At 41.4% G+C, this 23815-nt stretch overlaps 1 protein-coding gene across 13 annotated transcripts in view; it reads right to left on the reverse strand.

Annotated features, from left to right (window-relative positions):
* Positions 1-23815, reverse strand: part of DACH1 (dachshund family transcription factor 1) — a 462083-nt gene that overhangs the window by 111366 nt on the left and 326902 nt on the right. For 9 of the 13 annotated variants that reach the window (XM_073346448.2, XM_073346406.2, XM_073346421.2 and 6 more), the window contains 2 exons: positions 12082-12217; positions 10278-10415 (listed from right to left, as the gene is read on the reverse strand). In XM_073346448.2, the coding sequence (XP_073202549.2) occupies positions 10278-10415; positions 12082-12217 (274 nt within the window). The remainder of the gene's footprint in view (positions 1-10277; positions 10416-12081; positions 12218-23815) is intronic. The other 4 variants (XM_073346413.2, XM_073346484.2, XM_073346495.2 and 1 more) reach the window with 1 other exon arrangement.

Consider the following 23815-nt stretch of genomic DNA (forward strand, 5'->3'; position numbering starts at 1 on the left):
ATCTGAATCTCTGGAGGTCCCCTCACTTACTCCCAACTCTCTCCTTATCTGCACAACTCCCTTCCATCTTCCTCTGGGCAGAGTCCAGAGTTTCTCTTGCCCCATCTGGAGATCTGCCATTTCTGACATGCGCTGCAGAAGGCTCAACTGTTTAATTAAATCTAGCCTATTCTGGGGCTATGTTCCCCAGAATACATCATGTGCTATAGAACTCAAGAGATTTTATTTACACAGAAATCAATCAGCTGATCGGAGAGATTTACAGAGATGTCTGATCTCTGAAAAGAAAGGCAACTAAGGTTATACACGAGTTGGGAGATGGTAGAAGCAGAACTCAGGGAGGAATCTTTCCTGTCTCCTTCCTTTGGATCTTTAACCAAACTTTTCAAACCTGAAGAAAGGTTTGGTTTGGTCTGGTTTGGTTTGGTTAGAAGGATGGGCAAATGTTCAGGGCAATCCTTATTTTAGTCAAACTAATATTGACTAATATTAATCCAAATTCTATACATATCAGAAGGAAGAAAGCTGTGAGATTAGCAACAGTACTAGATGCACCTGCAAAGTACAAAAGCCATTTCAACAAAAGTAACAAGTAAGAGGAAGTAGCTGAGGGACAAGTCATAATTGCCTCTGCTAGGCATGACATTGGTGGTTCACTCTAGAAACTCCAAATAAGGGAAATAAGGGAAACTCCAAATAAGGGGGAAAAAAACCCACATACCTATGGAAACACATTGTGAGATAGTGATATGACATACTGCTAGAAAACAACATATTGTGATAGTAGTAGTGACCCTGAACGTGAAGAGTCACACTATTTTTCTGAGAATGAAGAACATGTAGAGATGTTGGAACGGGAGGAAGAAGTAGGGTATTCTACTTGTAGGACTCAGAAGAGGAGAAAGAAAAAATACAAAGTAAATAAAGTAGCATTCAAACTATCTACTCTATCTGCAAGAATGGACTGAGCTGTGGAAAGCTTGCAATACTAAGGCCAAGATTTTCAAAAGCGACTAGTGATTTGGGGTGCCTCTGTTTTTGAGTTCCCAAATTGAGAAACCTTAAAGGAACTTGATTTTTGTGGGTGCTCAGCACTTTTTAAAAATCAAGCTCCTGTAAGTTGTTTCAAGTTGGGCACCAAGAAACAGAGACTTCCAAAATTACCAGTGAATTCTAAAAATCTTGTCTGTAAGTTCTAGCCACTTTAGAAGCAAATATGGCTACTGTAAATGGAGACACAAGGCAAAGGAGACTCAGGAAATTAAAGATTTCCTACAGTAAACTGATGTGCCATTTCAGTTTTGTTGCAGCATAAGGCAGAATATGTCTGATTCACTCCATTTTAGCTCACCAAAAAATGTAGATGCACATTTATAAATTTATTATTTTCTTATTTTATTTAAAGCTAGAGTTAAGGTCCTCACTGCTAGAGCGCCGTAAATATCAGATCTTTTCTCCCTGCTAATATGCAAGATTATGGGACAGATCCTCAGCTAATGTGAACTGTCATTGTTTCACTGATTTTGATCCCTTACAATGTTCCTTCCTACCATGCTCTTGGAACACAGACGGTTCAAATGGCCAATAAGTAGCAAGATGGTGCCATGATATAAAATATCATCTAGAATAAATTCTGCAGTTCCCCTTTCTGCATCTGTATAGCAATCCATTCAAGTAAATCCCCATTAAAAAAACCCCTCATTTGATTCCAAAGTAAAGCAAACTTCAAATTATTTTTTTCAGAAAAGACTTTTGTAGATTAGAGAAACTGGAGATTGGTATAAGAATTGTAAGGTGGATAAGGAATTGGCTAAAGGGGAGAAGGCAACAGGTTGTGCTGAAAAGTGAATTATCAGACTGGAGGGAGGTTACTAGGGGAATTCCTCAAGTTTGATCTTGGGACCAATCTTATCCAGTATTTTTATTAATTACCTTAGCAGAAAAATTAGCAGTTTGGTAATGAAATTTGCTGATGATGCAAAGTTGGGAGGCATTGTCAATACAGAGAAGGACCAGCATATTATACAGGAAAATATGGATGGTCTTGAAGACCGGAGTGACAGAAATGGATGAAATTAAATAGGACAAATGCAAGGTCATGCACTGAAAGTCTAATAATAAGAATTTCTGGGAAAATCTGGGGACTCATTAGTTAGAAGCGACAGAAAAAGAGAGAGACCTGGGTGAGCGGGTTGATCACAGGATGACTGTAAGCCACCAATGTGGTGCAGCTGTGAAAAAGGCAAATGTGATCCTAAATTGTATCAGGTGACACATTTCCAGGAGAGTTATAGAAGTATAAATGCCACTGTATAAGGCACTGGTAAGACCTCATTTGGAATATTGTGCACAATTCCAGTTGCCCATATTGATTCCAACTGGAACAGGTGCAGAGAAGAGCTACTAAGATGATCAGGAGAAAGACGGGCCTATCTTATGATGGAGAATGGAAGACCTAGGCTTGTTTAGAAAATTGAAGATTGAGAGAGGATATGATTACTCTCTATAAATCCATGAGGGGGTAAACATGAGGGAGGGTGAAGAGTTATTTAAGCTAAAGAAGAGGGATTCCCAAACTTGGTTCACAGCTTGTTCAGGGTAAGCCCCTGGCAGGCCGCAAGATGCTTTGTTTACCTGAGCATCCGCAGGTATGGCTGCTTGCAGCTCCCAGTGGCCACAGTTTGCCATTCCCAGCCAAGGGACCCGTGGAAATTGGTAGTAGCAAGAGAAAATAGAATGAGAATAAGGGAGGAAAGAACAAAGTTACAAATACAATATCTAGGTATTGTGACAGGGTCAGGTCAGATGGCTACAAGAGAGTGGTCGAAGGTAGATACATTAGTTCCAGGTTAAGCAGGTCCCTTTTCCCTGGTAAGATAACAGGGACTATTTTTTTTTTTTTTATTTGAAACAGAAAGAAAATTTATTGGTAACGCTTACAGAATTACCAAAGGAAACAAAACAACTATGCAACAAAACAACGCAATCAGAAGGTATAACACAGCAGCTTTCAGGAGGGAGAAGTGTTCAGGCTAGCCTGGGCCCAGAGCGGGGGGGCTTCCTCGACACTCGTGGTCTTCCACCCTCCTGAGTTACCTGGTGGCCTAGAGCGGGGGGGCTTCCTCGACACTCGTGGTCTTCCACCCCCTCGAGTTACCCAGTGCCGCGCCCAGTGTCACCGATCCTCCCCCTCCTGAGAGTGCCCGGTAAGATGGGCACGGCTGCGGGGTGGGCAGGTTAGGGAGGGGGGAGGGTAGACACCCATGTATTATAAGACCCCTCCTAGATGACAGGAATGATGGTATCCACAGCGGCAACGGCTGGGGCTGGCGTCTCTCGCTCTGCCCCTCAGTCAAAGGGTCAGGCGGAGGGAACCGGACGGGGTCACCGAGCAGAGAATCCCAGACAGCGCCCACCGCTCCTCGAAGGCTTCAAGGGAGTCGGTGGACGCCGCCCAGAGGAACTCCGCCCGGATACGTGAGTGTACTGAGGATCGAAAAACGGCCCCACAATCGCAGGACGCTTCATGGGCCAACCTCCTCTCTCTGGTTTTATAAATGGCTGTTTTAGCCAAAGCTAGGAGGAGGTTGACCAGAAGATCCCGCGACTGTGTGGGGCCACGAATGGGAAGTGTATAGATAAAAAGGTGGGGGGGAAAATGAAGCCAGAAGCGTAATAAAATATTTGTGAGGAGCCGGAAAAGGGGCTGCAATAACAGGGAGTATTCCAGAACACTCAGGAACTTTCTAGAACTAATTAAGGCAGGCAGGCTAATTAGGACACCTGTAGCCAGTTGGGAAGCTGCTAGAATTAATTAAGGCTAATCAGGACACCTGGTTTAAAAAGGCTGTCACTCCAGTGTCGCTCCAGTGAGTGTCACTCCAGTGAGGGGTGCGCGTAAGGAGCTGGGAGCAAGAGGACATGGTGCTGGAGGACTGAGGAGTACAAGCGTTAACAGACATCAGGAGGAAGGTCCTGTGGCAAAGACAAAGAAGGTGTTGGGAGGAGGCCAGGGAATTGTAGCTGTCACGCAGCTGTTCCAGAAGGCACTCTAGACAGCTGCAGTCCACAAGGCCCTGGGCTGGAACCCGGGGTAGAGGGTGGGCCTGGGTTCCCCCCAAACCTCCCAACTCCTGACCCAATACAGGAGCTTTCACCAGAGGGGAAGGTCTCTTAACTGGTCCCCAAACCACATGGTGGATCAGCAGAAACTGTGGGAATTGTTCTTACTCTTTTTTCCCCATGCTGGCCAGTGATGAGGTTATCTGAGTGAAGGGCAGATTTGAGCCACGAAAGTGGCCAAACTGAGGGATACTGTGAATCTCTGAGGCAAGCAAAATCTGCGAATAACTGCAGGACCCACCAACGTAGAGGAGGAACTTTGTCACAGTGTTTAAAGTTATGTTCATGTCTTGGTTGCTTCCACATCACGTAAATATGGAGTATGTAATAGGACATACACACACATACAAAATGTGTGCATATACAGTGACTCCTCACTTAAAGTCTTCCCAGTTGTTTCGTTGCTAATCAACTAGGGAACATGCTCATTTAAAGTTGTGCCTTGTAATGCTGGTTTGGCAGCCGCCTGCTTTGTCCACTGCTTGCAGGAAGAGCAGCCTCTTGCAGCTAGCTGGTGGGGGCTTGGAACCAGGATGGACCAGCAGCCCCCCATCAGCTCCCCGTTCCCCTAAATTCCCTGTGCTGCAGCTGCCCAGCAGGCTATCAACTGCCCGCAGCTCAGCTGTCCCTCCCCCCACTGCCATGTGTTGCTCCTGTCCTCTGCCTTGGAGCTGCTCTCCAGAGCCTCCTGCTTGCTGTGCAGGGAGGGAAAGAGGGGGCTAATGTCAGGTTGTTCACCTTCCCACTGCTCCTGCACCCTGCTTACCCCATCTTCCATAGAGCCGGGGGGACACAACAGGGCTCAGGACAGAGGGAGCTTCCTGGCAGCAGCTGCCATCTCAGCTTGCTGATTAACCTAAAAAGGCAGTGTATTTAAGAGTGGGGTCAGCGTACTTAAAGGAGCAATGTGTGTCTCTCTCACACACAGGGTGTGTGACTCTGTCTCTGTCTTCCATGCTGTCTCCCCTCTCCCCATTCGGGCTGCCTTGTACAGTTTGAGGCTAGATTAACAACAATGAGTTAACCCTTGAAGGCTCAGCCAATTGCTAGTTCATCATTTAGCAGTAGGGCATCCCTGGGAAATATCCCACCCTCTGATTTCACCACCTCAACCAAGCTTCACAATCATCATTGCTGTGTACCAGTATTAAATTGTTTGTTTAAAACTTATACTGTGTGTGTGTATATATATAATATAGTTTTTTGTCTGGTGAAAAAAAAATCCCTGGAACCTAACCTCCCCCATTTACATTAATTCTTATGGGGAAATTGGATTCACTTAACATCATTTTGCTTAAAGTCGCATTTTTCAGGAACATAAGTACAACGTTAAGCAAGGAGTTACTGTACATAGATGAAAATGGAGAGATTAATTTTTGTGTAAGCATAATTTAACAAGTGAAAGGTTTGTGAATGCAAATGCATCCCAAGTGTTCAAGACTCCTTCCATAAAAAGAGTTTTCTTGGATAACTAACTAAAGTTCTATGTAAGCCAAGAGCTAATGTATGTTCTTGAGCGTGTGGTTTCTGACTTGGGTGGGAGATGGTTCCAGTAAATGAGAATGCACAGTGATGCCAAAACTGTTTCTTTGTCCTTAACTTTTATAACAAACATTTATTTGCTCTTTTGGGGGTTGAGGGTAACGGTGAATATGCTAGATGTATTTCTAGTCAAATCATCAGAATATTTAAATTAGGTTCTGTTGTTCACTCTGCAGTGTTCACTTTTTGAAATAATTTATTTTTTTTATTTTCCAGGCTAAGTAGTCATAACTCCAGGACATGTACCGGCTGGCTATCTGGGACTGGTCATGTCCCGAGGGGCATAAAATATAATATATTTGTATGAAATAAGAGAAAATTATTGGGGTTATCAGAGAGTTATATCTCAAATGCAGGTACTATGGCATTTTAAAGGAGATTAGTGTAGATCAGGGGTTCTCAAACTGGGGTTGTGACCCCTCAGGGGGTCGCAAGGTTATTACATGAGGGGTCACAAGCTATCAGCCTCCACCCACAAACCCTGCTTCGCCTCCATCATTTATAATAGTGTTAAATATATTTTAAAAGGTGTTTTTAAATTATAAGGGGGGGTCGCACTCATAGGTTTGCTGTGTGAAAGGGGTCGCCAATACAAAAATTTGAGAACTTCTGGTGTATTTCCATTAATACCAGAGTTAAAATAAATTTCAGAAAAGGCTAGTTTAGCTTTTGTTGTAAAGGCAGTAAACAGTTCATTACAGAAACTGAAAACAGCATACACCGTTTTCAAAAGGAGAGTGCCCTTTCTATAACACCTCAAATAACTTATTCAATTTAAAACGTAAGAATGACATTCAAGCTTCAGCTAAGATTGGTTTCAATCTAAAATTATAAGTATGTGCAGACAGAAGAAGGTTCTAATCTGATGTCCTAGTAACCACAGTATCTCAGTAAAATATGTGGGATTATCGAGAACCAACTCTTGTGCCCCTATGGTCACTTTTTTTATTACTTGCAGCAGCTCCTAGCCTTAGCTTTAGCACTGAGTTGAAAAGAACTGAACTGTTCTTGACAACATTATCTAACACACAACTCTACCACTTCATAATACTGATTTTTTTGTGTAATCCTATTTAAATATTTTTTTTAAAAAAATATGCATCACGACAGGATTCCTAATTTACAGGCTGCTGAAATAAAGACAACTTGTCTTAATGATAACTGCTGTCAGACACTTCAGCTAACCTCCTTCCCAGGATCATTTGCAATTTTGCAGTACATTTTCAGTGTAGTTGGAAAATTTGTTACCCTCTGATAAGCAAGCATGGACACTGAAAATGTAGACTTACAGATTTTCTTAAAGGTGCACATAATAGTTTTTTGGAGAACAGGTTATTCTCCTTTTTTGCTGCAAGAAGTATTGATCTAGGGCCTGATCCATGATCCACTGAAACCAATGGTAATCTTTCCACTCATATTCATGGGCTATGGATTAAGCCAATGGAGTCCAGCCCTACTCCCATTATTCTAATGGTAGATTGACTTCAATGGGAGTTGAGGTCAGTCAGCCCTTTGCAAAATCAGGCCCTAAGAGAGACTGGACTTTAAAAGTAGACAACAATAGAATCAATTAAGCCAATTATATAAAGTAATTCAGATGGATAACAATATTCTGAAAGGGCAATTAGAGCACAAGAATGGCCACACTAGGTCCAGACCAACAGTCCATCTAGCCCATAATCCTGTCTTCTGACAGTGACCAATGCCAGATACTTCAAGGGGAATGAACTGAACAGGACAATCACCAAGTTATCCATCTCCTGTCATCCAGTCCCAGCATCTGGTAGTGAGAGGTTTAGGGACACCCAGAGCATGGGGTTGCATCCTTGACTATCGTGGCTAATAGCTATTGATGAACCTATCCTCCATGAACAAATTTATTCTTTTTTGAATCCAGATATAGTTTTTGCTTTTACAACATCCCCTGGCAATGAGTTCCACAGGTTGATTGTGCATTGTGTGAAGAAATACTTCCTTTGTTTGTTCTGCTGTCTATTAACAACAAGCAAAATGCAGCTACATATACACTAAATCTATAATTATTATGCTATACTGTACTGTAGAGAGTGGCTAGAATAGCTCCATATATTGCCCAAGATACATGACGTTCTCTCTCCTTGACCAAGCCCATCATTTGAATCAATCATAATTGGCCCCTTCTGGCTTCTCTTGGACCTTCTTAAAATAGTGTCTTTATTAGATTTCATTGCCCTAACTTTTTCTCATGTTTAAATTTCCCATTGATTTTAATTAATTTCTCCATAAGCTCAGGACCTTGGAGAGCTTTTTGGTTTAAAAAAATTGGGGGAGGGAGAAGAAGAAAAGAAACATAGGCTTCTTCACCAAGTGGGATTTCCCAAGTTCTCACAGCTGTAATTAAAAGTCATTCTAGTTCCAACTGATGGATTGACATAAATATGTCTCAGAAGAAAACAGAGTAATGCATAAATTCTTAATGTCTCATATTCAAAACTCACGATTTTTTTTAAAGTCAGGTGACAAGGACAAGGCAGATTCAGACAATGCCTGAGTATTTCCATGCTATGTGTGTGTGTGTGTGTGTGTGTGTATATATATATATATATATATATATATATATATAATTGCCTTTTGACAGATTAGAGGTGGTAGCAGCAAGCTGCAGATCTGAATGTCAGGGCCATAGCGACACTAACCGATAATTACCATCTCCACAAATATCTGTGAATGGAATCACTTGTTTTAATACAGATAAGTTTAGTATAAAAGTTAGAGAGCTGCTATGAGAGATATGATAAATGTGGTCATGACAGAAAACAATTTTTAATTTAGTATGCCCTATCAATCTAGATAGCCCATGAATATTTACCATTAATTCAGTAGGCTGGAACAGAGAGAGAGAGAGAAAGAAAAGGAAAAACAGAAGCTTTGACCTAAACAATGACTGTTGAAGAAAGAGAATCTTCAGCAGTTTCAATAAGAACAAATTTTATAGGCAAGCTGAACTGGTGGCCGCATGGGGAAACACATTTGGGGAACCATTAGAAACAAAAGTCATGTTCCTGTTGTTTTAATTTTTTTATAGGACAAATGGTAACAATTCCCAATATGTGCTGCTGTTTGCTAGATTTACCAGGCTGACTACACAGGGAAAATGTGCGATGTCAGTGGGCTAAAATTGAAACATTTACTGAAATTTAAAAAAGACTATTTGATCACATCATACTCCTCAACAGGGATACCATTTGTAGATGCTAAGTGGGGCATATAAGAAGCTAATACAGGTTGTGAGTGTAATGAACCAAAATTAATGGTTTATATAAAAGAAATGTTGTTTCCATTATTTTTAGGGTAATTTTATTAAAGATGCCACCTGTCCAGAATAGAAGTGTCCAGATTTTAATTCTCTTTTCATATCTCACTGTTCAGACATGGGACAGAAAAGGTAAGCTCTTACAGCTATTACTGTTCCAGGCATTCTATCCAGCTGTATTAAAGTGACTGGCTCTTACATTTTGTACCTGTCCCAAAGAGCTAATTTCTTCTGACTTACCTTTCCCAGAGAATTTTTTTACTAAGGGAAACACCTCCTATTTCTAACTCCTCTTCCACGGATACCATTTTCCAGCTCTATAAAGCTTGCTCAATGTTTATGTGTAGTTTAAGTAAAAATTCCATATGAAATATAAATACTGAAGAATTCAGTTAATATTTCGAGTATACATGGAATGTAACACGTTTGTACACACAACATGATGAAATGATACTACAATTAATCGAAACACTAATAGACCATTAATCTAACTCATACATTTGAAGTCAGATAGTCAATTAAATTGACAATAAAGTACTTAATATGCAGCAGTCTCATTTTATGCTGTTGGGTATTGTTGCAGCTGTGTATTACTCTTGCCTTTTTCCCAATGCATGGCCCAATATCCATGGTGCTCAGCACTTCTGAAAATCAGCTCATCAAAGTCAATCACATAGAGAATGATTTTTAGCAACTGATGTTTTTTGTTGGAGGATTACAGATGAAACAATTATCTAAAATCATTGTTATCTCTCATGAAAATATTATGAAAAGTGCAGAGCTCTTCTTCAGGTCTGGGAAACTAACTCAGAGTATCACTGCTAAATACAAGCACCCTGTAGAAGAAGAAGTATAAGAGTTCTGTGTGAGCTCAAAAGCTTGTCTCTCCAACAGAATTTGGTCCAATAAAAGATATTACCTTACCCACCTTGTCTCTCTAATAGCCTGGCATCAACATGGCTACAACAATACTGCATATAATAGTGCAATCATTTACCTAGATCATGAGGAAATAGTTCAGGCCTACACTTTTTATATCTATCCTTCTATGTAATATTTATTTAGTTTTTCTCTTTATAGCTATTATTCAACAATATACTCCTTACTAGACTATAAAATAGGAGAAGAGACAGAAAAGCCATTTAGGGTCTCACTTATGCCACAACATTAATAATAATAATAATAATGAATAATAAATATCATGCAGCTACTGAGAACAGGGTCTCATTCATATATATATATATATATATATATATATATATATATATATATATGATATCATAAGGACATAAAATCCATAAGAGCATACAATGTATGTTACCTTTCTCAATATGTATTCTTTTAGTCTCATGTCCAACCTCATGACCAGCCAGATCACCTTCTTTCGGGCCAGGTAGGATATTAGGTGATAAACCCATAAGCATCTGATTCATGGATAGCCCATTCTGATGTACAGCTGCTAGTCATACACACATAGACATAAAACCAACAACAATATTAACACACATACACAAAATTAAAATAATGTTAACAATATTACTCATGTTGCTATTTTTTTAGATACTGTTGCAATTGTACAAGAAAACTAATAACCTCAATGTCATTTAATTAGTGATATTAAATCCACTCAGAGGAAGCTAGTCTGGTAGGTCTTTTCCATATCTAATTTCTATTGTCTCCATTCAGCCGGCCCATTAAACCCAGCCTTCTGAGGCACAAAAGCCAGAATCCCATATAAAAGCCAGTTGGGCAAGAGGCTGACACATTCTGAGAAAAACTAGCCCACAAAGCAATGGCAAAAACAAATAACCTAAGAATGAGGTTCAGGGAACTCCTGTAGATTAGCTCTCCACTCCTTTCTTGGATTTGATCCCTATTTCTCAAGCAGCCATCTTGCCCCTGCAGGTACCACACATGGAGAAGCAGTTATTAGAAATGGGATGTGGTATGGCAAGTGGAACAGGCCTAGGTGTTTTATTTTAAAATTTTAAAAAAATGTCTGCATTGGCTGAGGAACTCTATTACCCAGATCCAGGGACAATATGGAGAGCTTCTGACCTCAGCTGCTATTCTGTGATTACGGAATTTACTACAGAATCCAGGCATTGTTGTAATATGTTGCCCTACAATCTAAGATTTCATTTTTTAAAACTGTTTTTGTTACTCATGGTTATGAAAATAATCTTTACAATATTATTCAAGTCTAAACCAATATAGTGTTACCTTCCTGAGTCTGCAGAAAGCCTGAAACATCCATCCAATGTGTTTATCTAACTAGAATCCCAAAATGCCTCCCTATGTTTACACAGGAGCTAAAAGTCTCAACTGCCTCTTATTAAGGGACCAAAACCTTTGGTTTCACCAACTGACAACTTCAGAAATGCAGTGCTGTGTTGTTAGTACAAAAGTCTGCAACCTAGCAAAAAAAGATGAAAAGGTGTGGACAGGGTAAAATAAATTGAATTTAATACGCATAAAATAATATGGTCTAAAACCTTCAATTTCCAGGCTACTGCATTGGAGTACCTAAGATTCCAGGGATGCACAAATCTTAGACATGGAATCTTCACAAAAAATTCATGAAATTTCACAGTTTAATTTGATTCTATCCCTTGTGAGTTCTGAAGTCAAAATATTACTTGTATCACATTCCCCACCCTAATGTGTGTGCAGATTTTTTTAAAAAAAGTATTTCACCTAGAATTATTTTTTTTTAAATTGAACTATCCCATAAAATGTCACTTCTGAAGTCAGTTTTAATATACAAGTCCAACTAGGGTAGCAGAATTAAATAAAACTGTAAAATACATAAATGTGTCACAGTTTGTATATGTTCAGTTCTGAAATTAGTCTAGCAAATTGCTTTCTCGCTGCAATTCTGTTTCATAGCTTATATCTTTATGCTTAATATGACATAATGGCAGTTTTCATCAGTACCTATTAATGAAGCATCATACATTATGATACTGTAAACTGGGGAATTTAATGTTGGGCGATAGCTATTGCAGCTGAACTTCGGAACATGGTACATCTAGATCTACTTAGACTTAAGGTATTTTGGTTAGAAAAAAATAGCTTAACTTAATCAAATTTAAAATGGTGACAAGGAGAAGAATGTGACCTACGGATTCTGTCTGATGAGCTCTCAGTCCGTGCAGGTGAGCTGGACACACTGCTGCTTCGATGAGATGATGGATGGCTGCCAGGTCTTCGACCTTCTTCAAGGGAAGGAGCAGGAGAAGGGCTGTCTGGAACACGTTCCTACACCCCCACAAAAACAAGATAACACATTAAAGACAACAGCTCTCCTGATTATTGAATATCATTTCCTCTACAGAATCTCCCTGTTATTTGAGCAATATCTAATTCCACTCTGCTCAGTTACTTTTGTTTATTCCTGGGGTTGATTTGACTTGACTCTCCAGGACTTGTGGCATGCGATTCTCAGAGGAAGGTTCATACCTCTAGAACACCAGAGCCTGACTTCTATAATGCAGCAAAAGACTTAACCATTGAGTCAGGCTTTTTAACTGACTCCCTCGACTATATTTAACAGCATCTTGTTTTTTATGACATGGAGTTATGTTTAAAAAAACCCTATTTTGGCTGTGATTGCAGTAACCAGTATCGTGAGAAAGTGGATGATATTATAATTTTATAAATAAATAAGGGCAACACTCTGATATCCTTACTCATGTGTTGAGAACCTTACTCCTCAAACGGTCACATTCATTTCAATGGGACTATCGGATGAGTAAAATATTCACAATCTGGCACTAACTAAATAAAACAGCTACAGCAGAAAGCTTTTGACATACTAACTAGTTGCACAGAAAATGTATTGTGTTCATAAGTACTCAATATTTTTTGAATGAATCCTTTCTGAAACATGCTGGGCCTGTGTTGGTGAAAAAGCTGTACCGGAAGTTAATGTAAGAATCAGAAATATCCGATATTTATGCAGCTTTGGTGTAGAAAGAATGAACAAAGGGAGGTGGGTGTTGCTACTGGAGAAGGAGAAGTTACTTACCTGTACAGTAACTGGAGTTCTCTGAGATGCTTTGGTGCTCCAACTTAGCATGTGCACATGCCCTTACACACTTGATCAGAGCTTTTAGTTAGCTGTGCCTGCACAGAACACAGGCTCATGCTCCAGTGTGAGGGTATAGAGGGAAGGCAGGCCACAATTCCAGTTCCTTTCCAACAATAAAGTCGAAGTAAGACTTCACATCAGAAGGGAATGAGGTTGGGTGGTGGAGCACCCATAGGAACAAAACATCTTGAACTCCAGTTACTGTACAAATAAGTAACCTCTCCTTTTTCTCTTCTTCTTCTTCTTCTTCTTTTTTTTTTTTTGAGTTATAGTTCCATCTTAGGAGACTTTTTTAAGTTATAGTTCCACCTTAGAAGACTCTCAGGCAGTATTTCTATGAGGAAGTGGGTGTTAAGGAGACAGATACAGTACAGCTCAGAGAATAGCATCACCGAAAGTCATATCTCCCCTGGAAGCAGATACAACACTGTAATGCTTGGAGAATCTGTGAATGGATGACCTGGTGGTGGCCCTGCAAATGTCCATGATGGTGATGTCCTTAAGAGGTAGATTGAGTTCTTGTGGAATGGGCAGTCACTCAAGGTTGGGGATGCACACTGGAAGCTTCATAACTAGCTGAGATACATCATGAAACCCATTTTGATAGCCTTTGAGTAAAAATTGGATGCCCCTTCATCCTTTCTGTGAAGGAGGTAAAGAGTATTTGAAAGGCCTGGAATGGTTCCATTCTATTAAGGTAGAAGGTAAGAGCCCGTCTCTCAGCCAGATTATGAAGACTAGCCACTTCTCTTGAGGAGTAAGGTTCAGGGTAGAATACTGCTAGTTGAATGACTTGATTGATATGGAATTCTGATCAGACTTTAGGCAGGAAGTGAGGATGGGAGTATAAGCTACTTTAACATGGTAGAAAATTGTGTACAGGCAGTCAGCCACAAGTGGCCCTAGCTCTTCTAACCTTCTGGCCAAGGTTATGGCTATGAGGAATGTAGTCTTAGAAAACAAATGAAGGAATGAACAGCTGCCCATGGATTCAAATGGAGGATATCTCAGGACACTGAGAAATAGGCTAAGGTCCCAAGGAGGAGTAGGGCTACTTGTCGTAGGGAAAGAGGTTACATAAGCCCTTAAGGAACCTCACTGTGCTAGGTGATTGAAAACAGACAACCCTTCAACTAGTAGGTATAAGGCTGTATTGGCAGTTAGGTGGACCTAATGGAATTGAGTGTCAAACCTTGCATTTTAAAATTAAACTAAAGTGGGTAATTGAGCATGGTTGTAAGGAGTGACTTGGAGGGGGATACAGATTGATGAGTACACCAGGGTTGGAAACACTCCCACTTTTATGGGTAGATTTTCCTTCTGATGGGTTTTCTAATGCTCAGAAGTATAGTCTTAACTTTGGGAGAACAGTCCAGTTCTATGCCCGAGATCCATCAAGGAATTAAGCCTTGAGGCACAGTGAAGAGATGTTCAGGGAGGGTCTTGGTGCCTGGTTCCTGTGTCAGGGGACCTACCATCAGTGGAAAGTGAAATATGCCTGCAGACAGAGATGAAGTAAAATGGGGAACCACACTTGCTTCAGTCATGATGGTGCTATCAGAATAGATTCATAGATATTTAGCTCAGAAGGGAACATTATGATCATCTAGTCTGACCTCCTACACAACTCAGGTCACAGAATTTCACCCACCACTCCTGTGAAAAACCTCTCACCTATGTCTGAGCTATTGAAGTCCTCAAATCGTGGTTTAAAGACTTCAAGGAGCAGAGAATCCTCCAGCAAGTGACCCATGCCCCATGCTACAGAGGAAGGCGAAAAACCTCCAGGGCCTCTTCCAATCTGCCCTGGAGGAAAATTCCTTCCCGACCCCAAATATGGTGATCAGCTAAACCCTGAGCATATGGGCAAGATTCACCAGCCAGATACTACAGAAAATTCTTTCCTGGGTAACTCAGATCTCACCCTATCTAATATCCCATCACAGGCCATTGGGCCTATTTAGCATGAATATTTAATTACCAAAACCATGTTATCCCATCATACCATCTCTTCCATAAACTTATGGTTGTTGTTCTCTCTTTTGCTTTAGTTTGTTCAGAGCCTTGAGGATCAAGGGCGTTGGAGGGTAGGTGTATAAGAGGGTAAGAGGCCAAGGGATGAGGAGAACATCCCCCATTGAGTTGTGGTCATAACCTCCCCCTGAGCAGAGTCAATGGCACTTCACATTGGATGGTGTTGCAAAGAGATCTGTCTCCAGAAGGCCCCAGGACTGACAAATGCTCTGAAAGACTGAGAAGCTGAGTTTCTTCTCATGATTTTGGTGAAAGTGCTCAGGGAGTCTGCTATGGTGTTCTGCAGGCCGGGCACATAGGCCTTTGACATGTCTATGTGATGAACTATACACAAGTTCTACACCTATATTGACTCTGTGCACAAGGATTGATCTTTCTCCCACTTGCCAATGTATGCAGTATAATGCCACTCTGTTGTCCAGCATCACTTTGTCAGAGTGGTTGCTCTGAGTCTGAGAATGTTGATTTGGAGGCACCCTTCATGGGGAGTCCAGTCCTGGGATGTAACGTCTTGGAAATGGGTACCCCAACCCAGCAGGGAGGCACCCATGGTGATGACCCTTGATGGGGATGGACATTAAAAGGGGACTGCCACACAAACCTTGCAAGGATCCTTCCACCAGTTGAGGGAGTTGAGAACTCTTGGGGGGTGGGAGGTATTAAGGTCAGCCATTTGGAAAGATTGTACTAGCTTTGAGTGTAAACAGTCTTGAGCCAGGCCTGGAGGCACTGAAGGTGTAGTCTTGCATGGGGCAGGTATAAATTTCAAGAGGTCACAGAGTAGCCCTGGAATCTTTAAGAGAATGGAGGTAACCATCAGTGTTATTACTGAAGATCTTAGGCCTCTCAAAGGGAAGATCCTCCATCATATTCTGCACTTCCTTGGGAAGACAGAGGCTTGCAGAGATTTGGAGCAAGCTTCTCGATTCCTTTCATTGACAGCATCCACTGCCAAGAAGTTGGCAGGAGGAAGGGAGTTGTGAGAAAAAATTATTACAAATCCTTGGACAGTACATAATATTTCCGTCAGCCCCCTTGCAAGTGGGTGTGATCGTTGTAGGTGTCTTCCATTCAGTGCAGGATGGTGAAAGTAATGCCTCATTAATGCGAAAGGCAACTTTGCCCTGGGAGACAGAATGTTCAAAAGAGAGTGTTGTACTTTCTGGATCTCCTCCCAGGGAATCTGGAGTGACTCCTCTCCCTTTTTAACAGGTCTTGAAAGGCCTTCCAATCATCTGCACAAGATGGTGGGGGTTGGGATAACTGCCTCATTGGGGGAGGAGGAGGACTTGTCAGATGGTGGTGTCTTCTCCCCAACCACTAGCTCTTGCTCCTCCAAGTGGTCCTCCTGGTGGGGAGGGTACTGCGGGACCAGTTGCTGTTGGTCTGGATGAGGCCTTTTGCAGGAGGACACTATGTAACACTGGTCAGTATAATTATCCCATGGGTTCTAGAAAGTCCACTGTGGTGGTTTATAAGGGAAAGGAGTGGGATACAGAAGCAAGAATGGGAGCTGTGGCTCCAAAGGTTGTAATGGTGCCGGCAAAAGATCCCTCTCAGTACCTGTTAAAGAGAGATATTCCAGTGTCAACAGCAACTAAATCCTCCTGGGAAAGGAAACTGATCAGTACTGGAGAGCCTGGGAAGTGCTCCACAGGAATCTCAAATGGTACCAGAGATTATATGAAAGCATAGTCCTTGCTTTTGTTGTGGCAGTGGCCCAAGAAAGACAATACCAGAGCATGCATTGAAGGCTTCTTAGAAGAGTCCCTGCTCCTAGAGGAGTCCTTACGTCTGATGTTATCCTCCTCTGGTACCAATGATGGTGCTGTTCAGTGCAGTTAACTAGAAGACTTCTTGGTGCAGGGTGTACTAGAAGTCTGGTTTTTGGGTACCTTATGGAGGCTTCAGCAGTACCCATACGACGATACAAGGTTTCCTTGTTCCCTAGCCTCACAGGTGACTTTCCCATTCTTCTGGAATCTCTCTCCAGGGAATGGGTTTTCTTCACTCCCAAAGCCGCCCCATAGTCTCTGCTTACTGAAGGCTGAAGTTAATGAAGCGGTCTGAATGGCGGAGGCCAATGTACGGCAGTGGAGGGGTACTGGACCACACAGGTCTCACAGAACGCTGAATCAGGAGGAGCTTCAGCCTATCTTCCCTCAGCTTCCTAGATCTTCTCTTAAACCCGGAGCATACCTTGCACTTTGATGGGACATGAGATTGTCTGAGGTAGCTAGAATGCCCATTGCTGAGGGAGAAAGACCTGTAGCAAGTCTTACAAGGTTTGAAACCTGGACTCTTTGGCACAATGTAAGAAAGGAGGCCACAGACAGAGAAAGGCTGAGGGTAAAGAAGGCCCTGGATAAAAAGAAAGGCCCAGAAAAAGGGGGACCACCCCCAAAAAGCATAAGCCTTTGCTTAAAATAAATAAGAAACAAAATTAAATAAAATGCTAAAAAAAATTACAGAATAAGGCAGTAGTTATAAGGCTAACAACAGACACCATAAAACTATCTCAAACTGAAGGTGGTTGAGAAGGAACTGGACTGGTGGTGGGTATTGCTCTCCCTATATATCCTTGCATCTGAGCATGAGGGTGTGTAGCGCACAAGTGTGACCTGCAGACATTGCCAGCTAAAATATCCAATCAGGAGTTCACGGACAAATGTACATCCTAAGGTTGAGTACCCATAGGGATTATAATTTGAACGACTGTCTTTTGGGGGGGGTCTTGTCCTGCAATTGCTGAGTACTCTCAATTTCCAATGACTCCTAAGGGCCTAGAACATTGCTGGTAAAAAAACAACAACAATAAAATAAAACAACCCCCTCAGAATTGGGGGAGCGCAGAATCTCACAGAATTGGGCCCACTAACAGAATCATTATGCTATATCATGTAAATAGGTCTCTAACAATTATTTAACAATTAAGTCCAGATTTTCAAAAGACCTCAGGCCCCAACATCTCCCACCTAGGCAACTAACTAAAGCCTCACTCATTCAAAGACTTAGGCTATGTCTAACAATAAATCGTACAGCGGTACTGCTGCAGCTGCACCACTGTAAGGTCTCCCGTGTAGCCAATCTATGCCGGCGGGAGGTGGAGACAAAGCATTCCATGCATGTTTATCCTTTCCTTCCACACAAACACACTGTGAGTGATCATAGAATCAAGGAAGATTAGGGTTGGAAGAGACCTCAGGAGGTCATCTAGTCCAACCCACTGCTCAAAGCAGGACAAACCCCACCTAAATCATTCCAGCCAGGGCTTTGTCAAGACGGGCCTTAAAAACCTCTAAGCATGGAGATTCCATTCCAGTGCTTCCCTACCCTCCTAGTGAAATAGTTTTTCCTAATATCCAACCTAGACCTCCCACACTGCAACTTGAGACCATTGCTCCTTGTTCTGTCATCTGCCACCACTGAGAACAGCTGAACTCTTCTCTTCTGCACACTAAATAACCCAAGTTCCCTCAGCCTCGCCTCATAAATCATGTGCTCCAGCCCTCTAATAATTTTCGTTGCCCTCCGCTGGATTTTCTCCAATTCGTCCACATCCTTTCTGTATTAGGGGTCCCAAAACTGGACGCAATACTCCAGATGTGGCCTCACCCGTGCCGAATAGAGGGGAATAATCACTTCCCTTGATCTGCTGGCAATGCTCCTACTAATGCAGCCCAATGTGCCTTTAGCCTTCTTGGCAAAAAGGACACACTGTTGACTCATATCCAGATTCTCATCCACTGTAATCCCCAGGTTCTTTTCTGCAGAACCGCTGCTTAGCCAGTTAGTCCCTACACAGCCTGTAGCAGTGCATGGGATTCTTCTAGGGATTCTATTGTTTTTGTTGAACCTCATCAGATTTATTTTGGCCCGATCCTCCAATTTGTCTAGGTCACTCTAGACCCTATCCCTACCCTCCAGTGTATCTATCTCTCCCCCAAGCTTAGTGTCATTCATGAACTTGCTGAGGGTGCAATCCATCCCATCATACAGATGGTTAATGAAAATGTATAACAAAACCAGCCCCAGGACCGACCGCTAGGGCACACTGCTTGATACCGGCTGCCAACTAGACATCGAGCCATTGATCACTACCCACTGAGCCTGATGATCTAGCCAGCTTTCTATCCACCTTATAGTCCATTCATCCAATACATACTTCTTTAAGTTGCTGGCAAGAATACTGTGGGAGAAGAGACCAAAAGCTTTGCTGAAGTCAAGGTATACCATGTCCACCTCTTTCCCCATATCCACAGAGCCAGTTATGTCATTATAGAAGCCAATCAGGTTGGTCAGGCATAACTTGCCCTTGGTGAATCCAGGTTGATTGTTCCTGATCACCTTCCTATCCTCCAAGTGTTTCAAAATGGATTCCTTGAGGACCTGCTCCATGATTTTTCCAGGGACTAAGGTGAGGCTGACCAGTCTGCAATAGTTCCCCAGATTCTCCTTCTTCCCCTTTTTAAAGATGGGCACTACATTTGCCTTTTTCCAATCATCTGGGTCCTTCCCCGATTGCCACTCGTTTTCAAAAATAACAGCCAATGGCTCTGAAATCACATCAGCCAACTCCCTCAGCACCCTTAGATGCATTGCATCCAGCCCCATGGACTTGTACATGTCCAGCTTTTCTAAATAGTCCTTAACCTGTTCTTTCACCACTAAGGGCTGCTCACCTCCTCCCCATACTGTCGTGCCCAGTGCAGCAGTCTGAGATCCGACTTTGTCTGCAAAGACCGAGGCAAAAAAAGCATTGAGTACTTCAGCTTTTTCCACATTATCTGTCACTAGGTTGCCTCCCCCATTCAGTATGGGCCCCACTCTTTCTTCACCTTCTTCTTGTTGCTAACATACCTGTAGAAACCCTTCTTGTTACCCTTCACATCCCTTGCTAGCTGCAATTCCAATTGTGCTTTGGGCTTCCTGATGACACCCCTGCATGCTCGGGCAATATTTTTATACTCCTCCGTAGTCATCTCTCCAAGTTTCCACTTCTTGTCAACTTCTCTTTTGTGTTTAAGCTCACTGAAGATTTATCTGGTAAGCCAAGCTGGTCGCCTGCCATATTTGCTATTCTTTCTGCACATCAGGATGGTTTGTACTTGAACCCGCAATAAGGCTTCTTTAAAATACAGCCAGCTCTCCTGGACTCCTTTCACCCTCATATTAGCCTCCCAGGGGATCCTGCCCATCAGTCCCCGGAGGGAATCAAAGTCTGCTTTTCTGAAGTTCAGGGTCCGTATTCTGCTGCTCTCCTTTCTTCCTTTTGTCAGGATCCTGAACTTGACCATCTCATGGTCACTGCTGCCCAGGTTGCTACCCACTTCTACTTCCCCTACCAATTCTTCCCTGATCACAGCCCCTAGTTGTTTCCTCCAGCACTTGCACCAGGAAGTTGTCTCCAAAACTCTCTAAAAACTTCCTCGATTGTCTGTGCACTGCTGTATTGCTCTCCCAGCAGATGTCAGGGTGACTGAAGTCCCCCATGAGAACCAAGGCCTGTGATTTGGAAACTTCTGTTAGTTGTCCAAAGAAAGCCTCATCCTCCTGGTCTGGTGGCCTATAGCAGATGCCCACCATGACATCACCCTTGTTGCTCTCGCCTCTAAACTTAACCCAAAGACTCTCAACAGCCTTTTCTCCAGTTTCATACTCGAGCTCTGAGCAATAATACTGCTCTCTTACATACTGTACAAATCCCCCACCTTTTTCCCCCACCTGTCCTTGCTGAACAGTTTATACCTATCCATTACAGTGCTCCAGTCATGTGAGTTACCCCACCAAGTCTCTGTTATTCCAATCACATCATAGTTCCTTGACTGTGCCAGGACTTCCAATTCCTCCTGTTTGTTTCCCAGGCTTCTTGCATTTGTGTACAGGCACCTCAGATAGCTAGTCGATTGCCCTACTTTCTCAGTATGAATCTCACTAAATTTAATGAAACTATCACAGGCCCTGCTCCCGCTCTCACTGAAATGAACAGAAAAGCTTCTATTGACTTAAATGGGAGTTGGATCAGACCAACAGCGTGTAAAGTTAAGTGTGTGTTTTAATCTTTTCAGGATCAGGGCCTAAAAAAACAGGGTGAAATCCTGGTGCCATTGACTTCCCTGAAGCTAGGATTTCACTGCAGATTTTCAAAGGCACTCAGTTCCCAATTAGACACTTAAACAAGTGGTTGGATTTCCAAAAAGGGCTTGGAACCCTACAGCTGCCTTTCTGACTAACTTTTCTGCTTGACTTACAGAGCCCCAAAGGAGTTTAAATAAAGGTATATAATGTATTTTAGGTTAAAAAATTACAGGAAAAAAAATCATTTAAAGAAGTTTATCAATCATTGAGGATGCTATTTTATTTCTAAATATTAATTTAAAAGTCCTTTGAAGTACTCTCTATATTTGACTTTTCTCAGAGATACATCAACTGAGCAGATAATTTCATTTTCTCTCACCGAAAGTCAGGATTTCCTGAATAATCCTGATCAGAAATTTGACAAAAAACAGAAACTTAATTTTTCCCTACTGTTTTCCAACCAGTTTTATTTCTGACATAATGCAATAATACAACTTCTGTTTACGTTAGTTGCACACATGAAAGCCTGCTGCTGTTAATGTAGACAAGCCTCTTGCAGAAAGAGCATGCTGCTCTTCCTTAAACCCCAGACAGAATTTGCAACAGCTCTGATTGTCATTATACAGCACACACAGTAGCTGGATGAACATTTGGTCTGTTGAATGCATTCCAAAGGAAATGAACAACACATCTATCTATAGTAATCAATAAAATTGCTTAGGTTAAAGTTTACTGTGAATGTTTGTTATGCATGCTGTTGTGATTGCACAGGGACTCAATGGGCCTATTAATGGAGAGGGTGAGGACCTTTTAGAACAATGTATCAAGACATTTAAGTGGATTCCACTTTAATAGTCTCTATTTTTTAAGTTAAAAACATTGATGAGGAAAGTTTAACTGCATCATAGCTCTAGGCTTATTATGACTTTGATTGTGTTTATATGCCCATGAACCGAGTAGTCAAGTGGAGGATTAGAATGCAGATGTTCTCAGAACATAGAAGATATATTTCTTTAGATTTAGGAGGATTTAAGTATCCACAGTGTACAGATTCAGTATAAATTGAAACAGACCATATTTAATCATTTAATTAAATATATAATGTCACTGTTTGGCATACAATATATTGGTCTTTGAAGGGTTTCATTAAAATGAAATCCAGTGAGCATATAAGATTTGAATACAGAGTTTCAGAGTAAATTAATTTATTTAAACCACTTAATTTGCTTACCCTATTTATTTATGTGTGCTATTACAGCATATATTATAAAATGGAGACAGCAAAAGGAATGCATAGGACTAACTAATATAATTATTACTGAAACAAACCAGATAATGAGTTTTATTCACATGTAATAAGACATAGCATGAGAAAGTCTATGAGGGAACTATGTAAACTGGGTTTATCAGTTCATTTGTGGAATACCCTTTAACCTCAACAGACAAGGGACTGAACTATGGGTAGGCAAGAGTATTACTAATGTAATACCTCAGCTCACTGCTTTACAGTCTTGCTTCGTAACTCCACCAATCTGTTAGGATATAGATATTCAGGCCTGTCTGTAAAGGCCTATACTCTAAGAATTTAGGTGTATTCCTATCACTTGGCTAGTTAGAGGTATAAAAAAAAGAATCAAAATCACTGTCTGCCAGTGTAAGGGCCTTCTCTTACTGTGACAGTCTGAGGCCCTGTTCTTAGGCTAAGGCCTTTGGCTAAGCGACAGAGGCAGCCATAAGCTGGGAAGTGAATGGTCACATCCTCACATTCCAAACTAGTCACATTGAAATAAGGTGCTATTGGGCTGTTAGGAATTTAATCCTGTCCTTATAGTGCCTATCACCTCCAGAGAAAGGGAAGTGCTTAGAAGCTGTAAAAGGAAATTGAGGTTGATAGTTTTCTGTCTGGTAAGAACTCACTTATCAATAGACACAGCTGGGAAACTCTTATGTCTTTACAGATGTAGTTGTGAAATCCTCACTTCTGTATTGTTTTGTCATTATAGTTCCCACTTTGCTATTGTTTATTGGCATGGTCTCTGTCTGGTTCTGTGATTGCTTCTGTCTGCTGTATAATTAATTTTGCTGGGTGTAAACTAATTAAGGTGGTGGGATATAATTGGTTAGCTAATCCATGTTAGGATTGGTTAGTTAAATTTTAGTAGAATTATTGGTTAAGGTATAGCTAAGAATATTACTATATAAATTAGGGGCAAACAGGAAGTAAGTTGGGATTCGAAAATAAGGAAAAAAGGAACTTGTATTTAAGCTTGCTGGAAGTTCACCCCAATAAACATCAAATTGTTTGCACCTTCGGACTTCGGGTATTGTTGCTCTCTGTTCATGCGAGAAGGACCAGGGAAGTAAGTGGGTGAAGGAATAAGCCCCCTAACACAATCAATAATATATAATCTCTTGTAATTTTCTGTCTTTATTAAAGCTAGTTGCTATAATAAATGGAAATTCTAGTAATAATAAATTTAAATACTCCCTTGCTCTAGAAGGGGCACACTAATAAACTAATGGTGCTGGAATATCAATATTGGAATGTTATTCTATCCTTTCACCAGGGTGTTTGTGGAGAAAAGATGGATTTAAGTAAAATGACATTTCAAAAGCACTTTATTTTAAAAACTTTTTAAAAAGGATATGTATAA

The sequence above is a fragment of the Lepidochelys kempii genome, chromosome 1 (assembly GCF_965140285.1).
Source record: "Lepidochelys kempii isolate rLepKem1 chromosome 1, rLepKem1.hap1, whole genome shotgun sequence".
In the NCBI taxonomy this organism is placed as follows: domain Eukaryota; kingdom Metazoa; phylum Chordata; order Testudines; family Cheloniidae; genus Lepidochelys; species Lepidochelys kempii.